The sequence below is a fragment of the Staurois parvus genome, unplaced genomic scaffold (genome assembly GCF_062004578.1).
Source record: "Staurois parvus isolate SC_StPar_1 unplaced genomic scaffold, SC_StPar_1.0 ptg000137l, whole genome shotgun sequence".
Taxonomy (NCBI): Eukaryota; Metazoa; Chordata; class Amphibia; order Anura; family Ranidae; genus Staurois; species Staurois parvus.
This window is the reverse complement of record NW_028317933.1, coordinates 15,072,302-15,085,760: the sequence shown is the minus strand read 5'-3', so window position 1 is coordinate 15,085,760 and position 13,459 is coordinate 15,072,302. Positions and strand designations below refer to the sequence as shown.

General features: G+C 39.1%; 1 protein-coding gene across 1 annotated transcript in view; it reads right to left on the bottom strand.

Moving 5' to 3' along the window:
* Positions 1–7,676: 7,676 nt before the first annotated feature.
* Positions 7,677–13,459, bottom strand: part of LOC149465855 (protein-glutamine gamma-glutamyltransferase E-like) — a 61,904-nt gene continuing 56,121 nt past the window's right edge. The window contains exons 12-13 of the mRNA XM_089673386.1: positions 11,543–11,676; positions 7,677–10,014 (exon numbers count right to left, since the gene is read on the bottom strand). Of these exons, the coding sequence (XP_089529512.1) occupies positions 9,864–10,014; positions 11,543–11,676 (285 nt within the window). The 3' untranslated portion in view covers positions 7,677–9,863. The remainder of the gene's footprint in view (positions 10,015–11,542; positions 11,677–13,459) is intronic.

Below are 13,459 nucleotides of genomic sequence, written 5' to 3'. Positions count from 1 at the left end.
GGCCTCTGCCCTCAAGGAGCAACATTTCTTTGCATACTTTAAAAGTCTTAGGGAAAGCATTGAACAGTCTAATGCCACTGCTTTGTAAAGTTTTCCTGCAATGGATTTCCTCACAGAAAAAAACTATTTCAAATGGTAGCAGTAAGACTGTTTAAAACTTTAAGCTGGCCATACACTAGTAGACATTCGTATGAACATTAGCATGAAAATTCATAGGAAAATTCTCAGTACACTAGACGGTTTGATGTATGTCATTCAAAAGTACTTAGAAATTTAAATTTTGGAACAAATAGACTTTACTGAACAAAAACTACATACACTATTAACAATTTTGTCATCACTGCAGTAGAGAACAAATGTTGATTTGACCCCACTAATTATTAGAAAATTGTACAAACTTTCTTAAAAAAAATTCGAATAAAACTCTACTATTGTATAGCCAGCTTTATTTCATTTATTTTCCTCAGCACCCATAGTCTCATTTTTGTTCACTCATGTTCTCATTTTTGTGTAATTATTTTAACACTCTCATTACTATTGACAGTTTGGTTTTAATTCTGACCCCATGGAGGGGATATTGTATCGATATCAGATTGAAATGAAAATATTCTTATGTTCTTTCTAGCCCTGATGAAGGGGGCACTTAGACCCCCGAAACACATTGGATACTTTTTGAATTGTAATCCTGACCCTTAATGGAATAACATTGTACAGTGGATATAAAACGTCTACACACCCCTGTTAAAATGTCAGGTTTCTGTGATGTAAAAAAAACGAGACAGAGATAAATAATTTCAGAACTTTTTCCTCCTTTAATGTGACTTATAAACTGTACAACTCAAATGAAAAATAAACTGAAATATTTTGAGGGGGGGGTAAACATAAAAAACTAAAATACCGTGGTTGCATAAGTGTGCACACCCTCTTATAACTGGGGATTTAGCTGTGTTCAGAGTTAAGCAATCACATTCAAAATCATGTTAAATAGGAGTCAGTACACAACTGTCATCATTTAACGTGCCTCTGATTAACCCCAAATAAAGTTCAGCTGTTCTATTAGGTCTTAACACAAATAAAGAAAAAAGTGCTTTTAAGTACAGTATGAAGGACATTTATTCCTGAACAATGTAAAAAAAATTCACATGATAAAAGCATTATAGAAGTTCATCAGTGTAGTAAAGTACTAACATCTAATTCCTCTTTAAGTCCACCAGGGGACAATGTGTTCAAAATGACAGAAAGATGTTTAGGTATGGCTTCTAGAATCCAGACATTTAAACCTATTGTGGATGTATGATGGCATTCTAAAAAATGATGGGGGAAACTATGTTTGTCCTCACCGTCTTCAATAAGTTGACGTTGCTCACCATATCTGGGGCGCAGTGTTCTGATGATACGGAATTAGATGTTAGTTCCATCTCTTAATGTTACTATAGATATGGGCTATTGCATCATCATTTTTCATCACCATTACTCTTTGTTTAGATGTGGGATGTTTTTACAATTATTATATAATATATTTAGTTCTTTCTATAGGTACCAATTCACGTAATTTCTATAATAATTTTACTTTTAACATTAATATTAGTAGATACACATTTAGTGCTGGTTATTGGCCTAAAGTTTTTTGTGTGAGGATGGGTGGGTCTTTCTATCCATGTCCATTTTACAATTGCATTATCACTTGCTCCATTAATGTCCATAATATATTTTCTTTTTTCTTTCATTTTTTCTTCCCTTTTCATCTCATAATTTTCCCTAGTTTATTTATTCATTATTGTCATTATTTTTACTATCTGATATATATTTTTATATTTGTTTTTATTTTTGTCCATTATGCGCATATATATATATATATATATATATACATATATATACAGTTGCAAGAAAAAGTATGTGAACCCCTTGGGATTACATGGAGTTTTGCATGAATTGGGCATAAAATGTGCTCTGAACATTTAAGTCACAACAATAGAAGAACACAGTCTGCTGAACATAATACTACACAAACATTAGATGTTGCCATGGTTTAATTGCACATAACATGTAAACATTCACAGTGCAGGGAGGGAAAAGTATGTGAGGCCAGAGCTAATTGGAGCCAGGAGTGAGCCAACCTTGACTCCAATCAGTGTGATGATATTGGATGTGTTGCTGACAGCTGTCCTGCCATTAAAAAACACACACCTGTTTTGGGTTTACTGGTTTCGAGAAGCACTGTCTGATGTGAACTATGCCTCGCAGAAAAGAGCTCTCAGAAGACCTACGATCAAGAATTGTTGACTTGCATGAAGCTGGAAAGGGTTACAAAAGTATCTCCAAAAGCCTTGATGTTCATGTGTCCACGGTAAGACAGACTGTCTACAAATGGAGAAAGTTTAGCACTGTTGCTACTCTCCCTAGGCATGGTCGTCCTGTAAAAATGACTGCAAGAGCACAGCGCAGAATGCTGCATGAGGAAAAGAAGAATCCTAGAGTGTCAGCTAAAGACCTACAGAAATCTCTGGCACATGCTAACATTTTTGTTGACACATCTACAATAAGGAAAACATTAAACAAGAATGGAGTACATGGGAGGACACCACGGAGGAAGCCATTGCTGTCCAAAAAGAATATTGCAGCACGTTTGAAGTTTGCAAAAGAGCACCTGGATGTTCCACAGCACTACTGGCAAAATATACTGTGGACAGATGAAACCAAGATTGAGTTGTTTGGGAAGAACACACAACACTATGTGTGGAGAAAAAAAAGCACAGCACATCAACATCAAAACCTCATCCCCACTGTAAAACATGTGGAGGGAGCATCATGGTTTGGGGCTGCATTGCTGCCTCAGGGCCTGGACGGATTGTTGTCATTGATGGGAAAATGTATTCCAGAGTTTATCAAGACTTTTTGCAGGAAAACGTAAGGCCATCTGTCTGCCAACTGAAGCTCCGCAGAGGATGGGTGATGCAACAGGACAATGACCCAAAGCATACAAGTAATTCAACAAAACAATGGCTGCAACAGCACAGAATATGCCTTTTTGAGTGTCAGAGTCCTGACCTCAACCCGATTGAAATGCTGTGGCATGACCTTAAGAGAGCGATTCACACCAGACATCCCAAGAATATTGCTACACTGAAACAGTTTTGTGAAGAGGAGTGGTCCAAAATTACTCCAGATCGTTGTGCAGGTCTGATCTGCAACTACAGGAAACGTTTGGTTGAGGTTATTGCTGCCAAAGGAGGGTCAACCAGTTATTAAGTCCAAAGGTTCACATACTTTTTCCTCCCTGCATTGTGAATGTTTACATGTTATGTGCAATTAAACCATGGCAACATCTAATGTTTGTGTAGTATTATGTTCAGCAGACTGTGTTCTTCTATTGTTGTGACTTAGATGACGTTCAGAGCACATTTTGTGCCCAATTCATGCAAAACTCCACGTAATCCCAAGGGGTTCACATACTTTTTCTTGCAACTGTATATCTTTTTATCCATAATGATTCCATTTAAAAACCCATTTGTCAATTTGTTTATTCAGTGCTCATTAGAGTTCTGTGTGTGTGTGTGTGTATATATATATATATATATATATAGTGTCCTCATTACTGCATTAGCTTGTGCTTGAAAAGGGAGCGCGCTCGCCTTCTAGTGGCCTTGCGCATGCTCCGAATATCGCTGCATTGCATGCTGGTCCTGCCTATGTCATCACATTGATGCCGAAGCTGCTCTCCAGGGTACGTTCCATCGCCCTTTTTTCAAGAGACACACATGCTGGTCGGCTTTCACCATCCTCAGTCTCCCCTAGCATGAGCTGCGGCTTATTCAGCGAGGACTGAGACATCATCCCTCAACTTTACTACACTGATGAGCTTCTTTTATACTTTTATCATGTGAGTGTTTTTTTTATTGTTCATTAATAAATGTCCTTCATACCACACTTAGAGGTGTTTTTTTCTTTATTTGTGTTTTTACCTAGAGCCTGCTACAGCTTCAAGAGCTTGCCCTAGTGCTATGTGGACTTACCATCATTGAACTTTGTGGACTTACCATCACTTAATCATGGTTTCTGACAGTATGGTTTTGGGATTTTTTTTGCGCTGATTTATTTGTTTTTTGTTTTTAGTTCTAGTAGGTCTTTCCTGACATTTTCTTAGTCGCATCCTAAAGCAAAAGCCATGGTCCACAGAGAGCTTCCAAAGCATCAGAGGGATCACATTGGTAAAAGGTATCAGTCAGGAAAAGGGTACAAAAGAATTTCCAAGGCATTAGATATACCACGGAACACAGTGAAGACAGTCATCAAGTGGAGAAAATATGGCGCAGCAGTGACATTGCCAAGAACTGGACGTCCCTCCAAAATTGATGAAAAGACGAGAAGAAAACTGGTCTGGGAGGCTGCCAAGAGGCCTACAGCAACATTAAAGGAGATACAGGAATATCTGGCAAGTACTGGCTGTGTGGTACTTGTGACCACAATCTTCCGTATTCTTCATATGTCTGGGCTATGGGGTAGAGTGGCAAGACTTTTCTTACAAAGAAAAACATCCAAGCCTGGCTACATTTTGCAAAAACACATCTGAAGTCTCCCAAAAGCATGTGGGAAAATGTGTTTTGATCTGATGAAACCAAGGTTGAACTTTTTTGGCCATAATTCCAAAAGATATGTTTGGTGCAAAAACAACACTGCACATCCCCAAAAGAACACCATACCCACAGTGAAGCATGGTGGTGGCAGCATCATGCCTTGGGGCTCTTTTTCTTCAGATGAAACTGGGGCCTTAGTCAAGGTAGAGGGAATTATGAATAGTTCTAAATACCAGTCAACATTGACACAAAACCTTCAGGCTTCTGCTAGAAGAGGAGCTTCATCTTTCAGCATGACAAAGACCCAAAGCATATATCCAAATCAACAAAGGAATGGCTTCACTTGAAGAAGATTAAAGTTTTGGAATGGCCCAGCCAGAGCCCAGACCTGAATCTGATGGAAAATCTGTGGGTTGATCTGAAGAGGGCTGTGCACAGGAGATGCCCTCGCAATCTGACTGATTTGGAGTGTTTTTGCAAGGAAGAGTGGGCAAATATTGCCAAGCCAAGATCATACCCAAAAAGACTAAGTGCTGTAATAAAATCAAAGGGTGCTTCAATAAAGTATTAGTTTAAGGGTGTGCACACCATATTATTTTAGTTTTTTATTTTTACTTCCCTCCACCTAAATGATTTCAGTTTGTTGTTCAACTGAGTTGTATCGTTTATAGGTTACATTAAAGGTGGAAAAAGTTCTGAAATTATTTATCTTTGTCTCATTTTTTTACATCACAGAAACCTGACATTTTAACAGGGGTGTGTAGACTTAATATCCACTGTATCTGGACCTCTTAGCAGTAGTGTGGGGCTTTAGTTTGAACTTTATTGAAATCTAGAACTGTATTTTATAGGTATTTTATATCAATTTGTAGCAGACTGCGTCATACAACAGATCAATCAGTCTTTGGTACTTACAATACAATAGTACAGTGAATAATCAGCTTCAGCATAATGAATGTCATACTGCATTTCTGGAGGACATCTTCAGTTACCTGGGGTAGTGTTCCTTGGCAGAATACTGATGGAGTGATTTCAGCAATCTACACTAGCTCCATGCTACAGGACCAGCCACCAGGTTAAGACTACTGATAAGGAAGCCTTCCCTGAACTCTCCCCTTTTCCTATGCTGGACACTGTCCCTTGCAAATGGGTTCCTGTCCCTGTCCAACCACTTCCCAAAAACGTGTCAAAGTGATGTGAGCTCCCCTATTTAAAAGGTTTCCTCACCCAAGATGGCTGCCAAGTCTACAAAAAGTTGTGTCCAATCAGACAACTTCTCCTCTTAAGGAACTAGATGGAATCTCCAAGGGATCAATTTGCCTACAAGACCCCTTCTTCCCATGCAATACCTACAAGTAGGAAGACTAACTGTACCTGCCTACAATAGCACAGGGTTGACTAGGTCCAGGTTTAAAGGAATACAGAAAACAGACTAATTTTTTGGTTATTGTTTTTTGAGTGGTCTGGACTGAGTCTGGGTCACTGGAGAACATTAGCAAAAGTATTCCTGTGATCCAAAAGATAAGTATAGCCAAAAAAGGTTTGGCCATGCTTCTCTTTTAAAGCATAGATAAACTCACTTCCCCCTGCCACCTCTGACATTTTCATCCATTCTTCTTTCAGTTTGGGTTCTTTGGCCATCTTGATTGAATGGGCCAGAATGACATAACTCCTCAAATGCATCCAGAAGTTTATTCGTTCTGGTACCAATGAGTGCTGAGAATGTACACTGAGCTGTGCAGCAGTGGAGAATCACAACAGAAACAAGCTGGATATGCCAGACATGTGGGTACATTTGTTAAGGATAACTCAGCTAAAAAGGTAAGATGGGATGGAAAAAAAATTTAAATAGGGGGAGATGTTCCTCTTTAATTCCACTCTATTGAGTAAACAGCAGGGTCCATAGACAGGGTGATCCTGGGAAGGTTATCCAAATACTTTCTGAATAATTAAAACATTTTCTAAGAACATTACAAGAATGCCAATGCAAAATTTTAGGTAAAAAACAATCACTGACAACAAATAAAATGGGTTGCATTCAATTTTTTGTCTGCAGGTGTTCATTTTTGACACAATTTATTAGGAGAAATAATCATCTGGCACAAAGAACAATTAAAGAGGAAATGGTCAAAAAGACTGAGCTGTTAAATTTGGATGTTGCATTAAATGGGCATAAACTATATTATTGTTTGTTTCCGAAAATACTTTTAGGAAGAGTATGGTTAAATATTATTTAAATGTTATTCATCAACTTTTTGTCAAATCGTCCCAGGAGACCCTTCTTAAAACAGAAGGTACAGTATTTCAATGTTTCGGAAATAAAAACATAAGGAGTTTATTCCTCATTTTAAGATAGTAGGTAGAGCCATGTTTGTGTCCCTTGGCCAGCTATGAATCCACAAATACAGCCTAATATTATAAAGCTATTTGTTCCAAACTGCTTACAGATATTGCAGGCTTGCTGGCCAACAGCAGTGCATGGAAATAATAGCTTCTATGGAGTAGGGCTTGGGCAACAACAAGAAATGATAATGCTGGCCATAGATGGATGGAATTTTGAATGAAAATTCTTAGAAAAAATCTTCATATGAAAAATCTTAGAACATTCTCAAAACATTCCAATGTTGTACAAAAGATTTTGTTTACATTTAACAATTGATTTGGGAATGAATTTACTTTATTGTACAAAATCTACATACAGAAAATTGTTCAATCTCTGACAAATATACAAGACAACTTGTATTACAATGGGCATACAGTAGCCCAGTAGAGTAGCTCTTTTGCTATGTATATATTGTATTTTTTAAAGTGGTTGGAAACCTCAGACATGAAATATGAACAAAACATAGCTGTCTATAGTGTGTTCTTGTCTCAAGAGCACTAAGTGTCATTTCTGTCTGCTGCTTCGTTCCTTTGCTATTCTGTATTCTGACAAGTTTTCCTGACACCAAGAAAAAAAATGGTGACCTCTAGCAGATTGACAGCCTCAACTCTCTTCCTGAGAGCTGTGTGGAGGTGGGGGGGGGGGGGGGGGTGCGTCTCGTCTCTTTCCACCAATCACCTCTAAGAGCTCCGAGAGTGAAACTACAGTTCTCTGCCCCCATTTTTATGACAGTTAATCTTTTTAAGACATGTTTTTTAAATTCAGCATTTTGAAAGGAGCTATAAAGAGGTTGCTCCAGATAAACAGGTACAGCATATGTAGGAGGATTTTTTCATCTCTGTGCATCATCTAAGGCCAGTCAATTCACTGGGTACATATAAGCATTTACAACCACTTTAACTGGATGATAATATTTATTTTATCCTGAGTGTTCTGTTTGCATGGTATACCTGAAGTATATGTACAGCCCAAACGTTTTTTTTTTTAATAATTGTATTTTTATTCAATTTTACAAAGTTTAACAAAGGCACAAGCTTACAATGTCATTTCAACAAGGACAATAATGCTCAGAGTAGATCAAGATACAATGAAGCAGAACATTGGCAAAGTATAGCATCTGCTGGTAAGCAACAATTAGAAGAAAGCTAAAAAAATGGTCTGCTCAAGAAGCAATAAAAGTCCAAATGTTAGGAACCTTACCTACATACCAAGTATGAGTGTTCAGGAATATGACTTTACAGGGGCTTCACTAGTACAGTGTATCTCTGTTTTTGTTCTGGACTTAAGGCAGCCATAGATGGTTCAAATCTTGACCAGTTCAGCAGGGACCGACTCAGATTTGAACCATCTATGGGTAGACTGATTGCACCCAAGTAGATCGATCGATTAACCAACTTGAGTACAATCAGTATGTCGGATTGTTCATGCGATTATTGGCAGCTGCTTTAGCCGCTAGCAATAATCACTACATGGCAGGGGCAGCTTCTGGCAGGGGCAGCTCCCCACGCCCCACCACAGAGAATACAATGGCTCAGCAGGAGGGATTCCCCCATCAACACTGACTGCGTTGATGGGGGAATTGAGCGATTCACACCATCTATGGCCAGCTTTAACTTCCTTTAGACACATTGGGGTTTATTTACTAAAGCTGGAGAGTCCAAAATCAGACTCACTTCTGCATAGAAACCAATCAGCTTCCAGGTTTCATTGCCAAAGCCTCATTGAACAAGCTGAGGTTAGAAGCTGATTGGTTTCTATGCAGAAGGGAGTCTGATTTTGGACTCTCCAGCTTTAGTAAATAAACTCCATTGTATCATGATATGTGTCTGTTTATTTGGCCCTTCTATCATGAGGGTCATTTTCTGTTGATTGTACCATGTGCTTTGCTAAAGAGCAAAATAAAAATGATAAATGTAAAAAAAAAAGTCCATATGTCAACTGTAGGATCTTCCTGATATGCATTCTTCTTTGAGATGAGATAATTACAAGTAACAATGGGGAAGAAGGGAACGAAAGGAGGCCCAAGGAGGAGGGAAAGGGTATGAGGGAAACCCCCCCAAAAAACTAGGGACTGAACATAATAACCCCAGAAAATAAAACAGAGTTTGTTAACCAGTAAGTCATCAGAAAATATAACAAATCAAGTTCTACCTTTAGCTAATTTTTAAAATTTGGTATGGAAAGGGGAAGGATTAGAACCCTATCAAAACTGCGTCCCCCCGGGGAGATTCCCCTTCGCTATTTTTGATCATTGTCACCAGTGCAAAATGTGATAGGAAATCCAATATGTTACGCAGGCCACAGGCGGTTCAAATCTTGGCCGGCACCAGATGCGATTCAAACCATGTTTTGCAGACTGAGTGTGCCCAAATTGACCGATCGATCAACTTTGGTATAACCAGCCTGTCAGATTTTACTTGCGAATATTGCTAGCGGCTATTATAGTCGCTAGCAGTATTCACTCTGTTCACGAGGAGCCATCACTGCCGGGAGAACACAATAGCTCCACCGACTGTGTTGATGGGGAAATTGAGCGATTCTTTGGCTGTCTTTAAAGTAGATGGCTAGAAATATTCCAACAGGGATATCTCATCTGATGAAAATTGTCTAAGCAGGAATTTCATTCACTTTGTAGAGATTTCATTTTACTTCCTTTACAGCAAAACACAGGCAATAAAAAATAAACTGAAAAAAGATTTGGGACATTCCAATACTTTCCTGTTATCATTCACTTATAACTTGCAACATTTTTACTTTTAAATCAAAGATACAATGTTTTTCTTTGGAAATAAATGCAAATTGCAAAAAAAAAAAATCATTTTGCATGGTGATGTCTTCATGCACGAACAACAAACGATGCTTCTAAACATGGTTTCTTTTCTCTTCCCTCGGGCAGGTGTGGCTTTTTATGATGAAGCCACTGAAAGTGTTTGAAAGCCCTTAGCATTTTGAAACAACTTGGAGGAGAAATCCGCTAGGAGACTTCGGTCACCTAATCTGTGTGCACATATCTCAATCTGAATTGTAGCTCTCTGATTTGGATTTAGACTTGGTACACTGGAAAGAAAAAGATGTTTATTAGTAAGGTATGGGAAGTATGTAACTATTTATGTAGATTATTATTATTATACAGTATTTATAAAGCGCCAATAGTTCGCTCAGCGCTGTACATTACAAAGGGGGACAGAACATGTGACAGAGCAATACCAATACAATGCAAAACATGAGGGGTTCGAGGGCCCTGCTCTTTCGAGCTTACAATCTAGGAGGGAGGGGATCAGAGGTTTCCAAACGGTTTATACAAAGGGCCAGTTTACTGTTCTTCAGACTTAAGGGGGGCTAGACTCTGCCCATTGGGGGAAAAAAGGTCCTGATGTCAGTGGGAATAAACAATGCCCCATCGTTGGTGTCAGTGGGAAGAATAGTCCCCCATTGTTCGTAGTAGTGGGAGGAATTGTGCCCTATTCTTGGTGTCAGTGGGAGGAATTGTTGTGCCTTATCATTGGTGTCTTTGGGTCCCAATGTTGGTGTCCTTAGGAATTGTGCCTCATCATTGGTGTAAATGGACGCCATTGCAGGTGTCAGTGGGAGGAATTGTGCCCTTTCATTGGTGTGTGTGTGTTTGTGGGGGGGGGGCAGTTATTTCCCATTGTTGGTATCAGTGGAAGAAATAGTGCCCCAAGGGCCAGATAAAAGCATGCAGGGGCTGCATCTGGCCCTTGGGCCACAGTTTGGAGACCACTGATATAGATATATAGATAGGCAGGCAGATGAAAGGATGGTTAGCTAGATTCAAAAATTAAAAACGTATTGCGATGTCAGTCAGTGCGCCCCTGGTGGCACTACAGCAATTTGTTTTTGAAGTAAGTTGGGAAAGGTTAGAAGCAATGTCAGGTTTGTATTTCTTTCTCCATACTTGTCTTGATGACTACTGTCACTGGGACAAAACGTGGAGATATCTGAAATGTTACAGTTGTCACCTGGTGATAAGAGGAAATCTGTTCTGTTGACAACTTTCACTTTTTCGAAACTCTCCTTGATTTTGGGGAGATTTCCTTCTACTTCCTGTTGTGTCTCTAGGACAAGAAGTAATAAGTAATCTCCCCAGGTAGGAGGCACACAGCCCCTAACCTTTCTTTACTTTGTCTAAAGTTTATTTTTAGTTGGAATTCCACTTTATACTTAGATTTTAATCAGTTTTCTGGTGAAAGGATTTGCAATTCTGCCCAACCAGTCTTGTGACCTCTTTTATAGCCTCCAGCATCACCAAATGCTAATTCATTTGTCCAGTGAGCAGGAGTGCTGTAAATTTGAACCAGAAGATGGAACCATCTTCCGTACAGCAAAGGTGTGTAGTGCAAAAAAACTGGCCGAACAGCATTACAAATTCTTTAAACTAAAAAAAAAACAATTCTGCATATGGTAGACCAATTTTTTTTAGGACATGTCAGACAATTGTCCTGTCCAATCAGTACAGGCTAAAATGCCTTCCATGCCTGGCATTGGTCAAGATAGCAAAAAAGACTTCTTAATGCTATAATATTGCTTTTTTTTTTACCATTTTCTAAATAATATTTATACTTACTTTACGATGACTTGGTCGCGCAAAAGGCCACTCCCCTCTACAATCAAAACACTGTTTGGGACAACTTCTTTGATTGGATTAGTAAATATAGCATCCACACGACACGTTTTGTTTAATTTGACCTCATCGATAGCCTATGAATAAAATAAATATACAATCAGTATTATCAATATTATTATAGTAGTACGGATTGTCTCGGTGGTAGTAGTAATTTTAGTATACAAATAATATGTATAAATTAAAGTGTAAATGTAAACCCTAATAGTGAACTGCTCTTATTTGCTTCCTTTTGATCTGTTAATATCACCATTCAAAGCTTTTTGTTATATCTGTTCTATAAGGTGATCCTAACAAAATCTTGAACTGGTAACTTTGTGAATTTCTACCTGTGCTACACACTCAGGGCTCATGTACACAGGGCATTTGGAAAACTCTTCTGAACCACGGAAACTGACTGCTGGAAAACATAGGTTAAAAACCATCAGTTTAGCTGCGTTTGCATACCGCGTTTATGCGCGTTTGTGTTTAGAAGCATTTGTAAAAGATAACCACAGGAGACCTTCCCAAATGCCCAGAATGCACTGAAAAATAATACAAAATTAACTATTTCAGACATTTTGGGAGGAATAGAGAGAGCAGAAGCAGAGAGAGCAGTATGTGTTGAAATTACCTGTCTTTTCTGGTTGTATTCACTATGGATCCCATCATGAGCATAATGCGGCACGTTCTGCCATTTTATCCTTCACGCGAAACCTGGAACTGACTGCGCTGGTGTACAGGGTCATTTGAATACATGGAAAACGCTTTGCATGCATTTCTGTTATGATAAGAGGCTCTGGACAGCATCTGGATATGGAACAGTTAAAAACTGCTTCTAAATGCAAAGGCTTCTAAACGCGGTCAACCGCGTTTACAAGCGTTTGCACGCATTCACAAGCATATGACGTTTGAAACGCCGGTAAAATCTACTCCTGAACGCGAGTTTGGTGCGTTCAAAAAAATGACTGTAAACTCAACTGCCTGGAAACGACTGTAAATGACTATGTGTACATGGACACATAGGGAAACATTAGGGAGAGTTCAGAGTTTGCTGAAAAAAACGCTGTACATGAGCCCTTAGGTTAAGTTTACACTAGCGTCAACAGCAGGCGTTTCATTTGCATTTCTGAAGCTTCACGAATGCCTGAAAATGCTCTGTATCAGTTATGTGCTTTGAAGCGGACAGTGTTGTTCACATGGTTGCATTTACAATTGTTGGAATACAGCGTTCATGTATTCTGTGCGACAACTACTGTACATCAGTATCAATATTATTCTTCAGTAGAGATACAGTATATTCATCAGTCAGTAGATGGCAGTGTTTAAAAGTTTGTAGCTGCATCTATGGTTCTGTAAACCCTATGCCCTTTCTCTATAACAAAGTTCCTGTTTCCTGTTAGCAGAGTAGCAGCAGATAAACACATGTGGACTGTGCACTGTCTGTTCTGTAGGTCTATATACAGAATATGTAACAACATTGCTTTGTGTCACACTAAAGTTTATTTGACAAGTAGTGTTTGGCTGACTTTACCTATTCCCAAATGCCTCCATTTATGTCAATGTAAACACTTTGCAAATGCACCACAAACACCCCTATGGCATTTACAGTGCTTTTGAGATGTGTTTAGAAAGCGTTACTAAAATGATAGTTGTAGCACCCTCCTAGTCAGCTAGGGGGAGCTCTAGGTTCAGTTGTTTGTTAGGGGCTGAGTAGAGCTGAGAGGCTCTACAGATCAGCTCTCTGAGACTTCCCTCTGCACTAGAACTTTGGAGAAAGTTCTAGAAGCTGCAGGCGGAGGTGAGGAGTGGCTGAGCTGCACTTTTGAGGGATCCTGGCCAATTCCCCACAGGAGGCTTAGCATGGGGCCAGGACAGTTC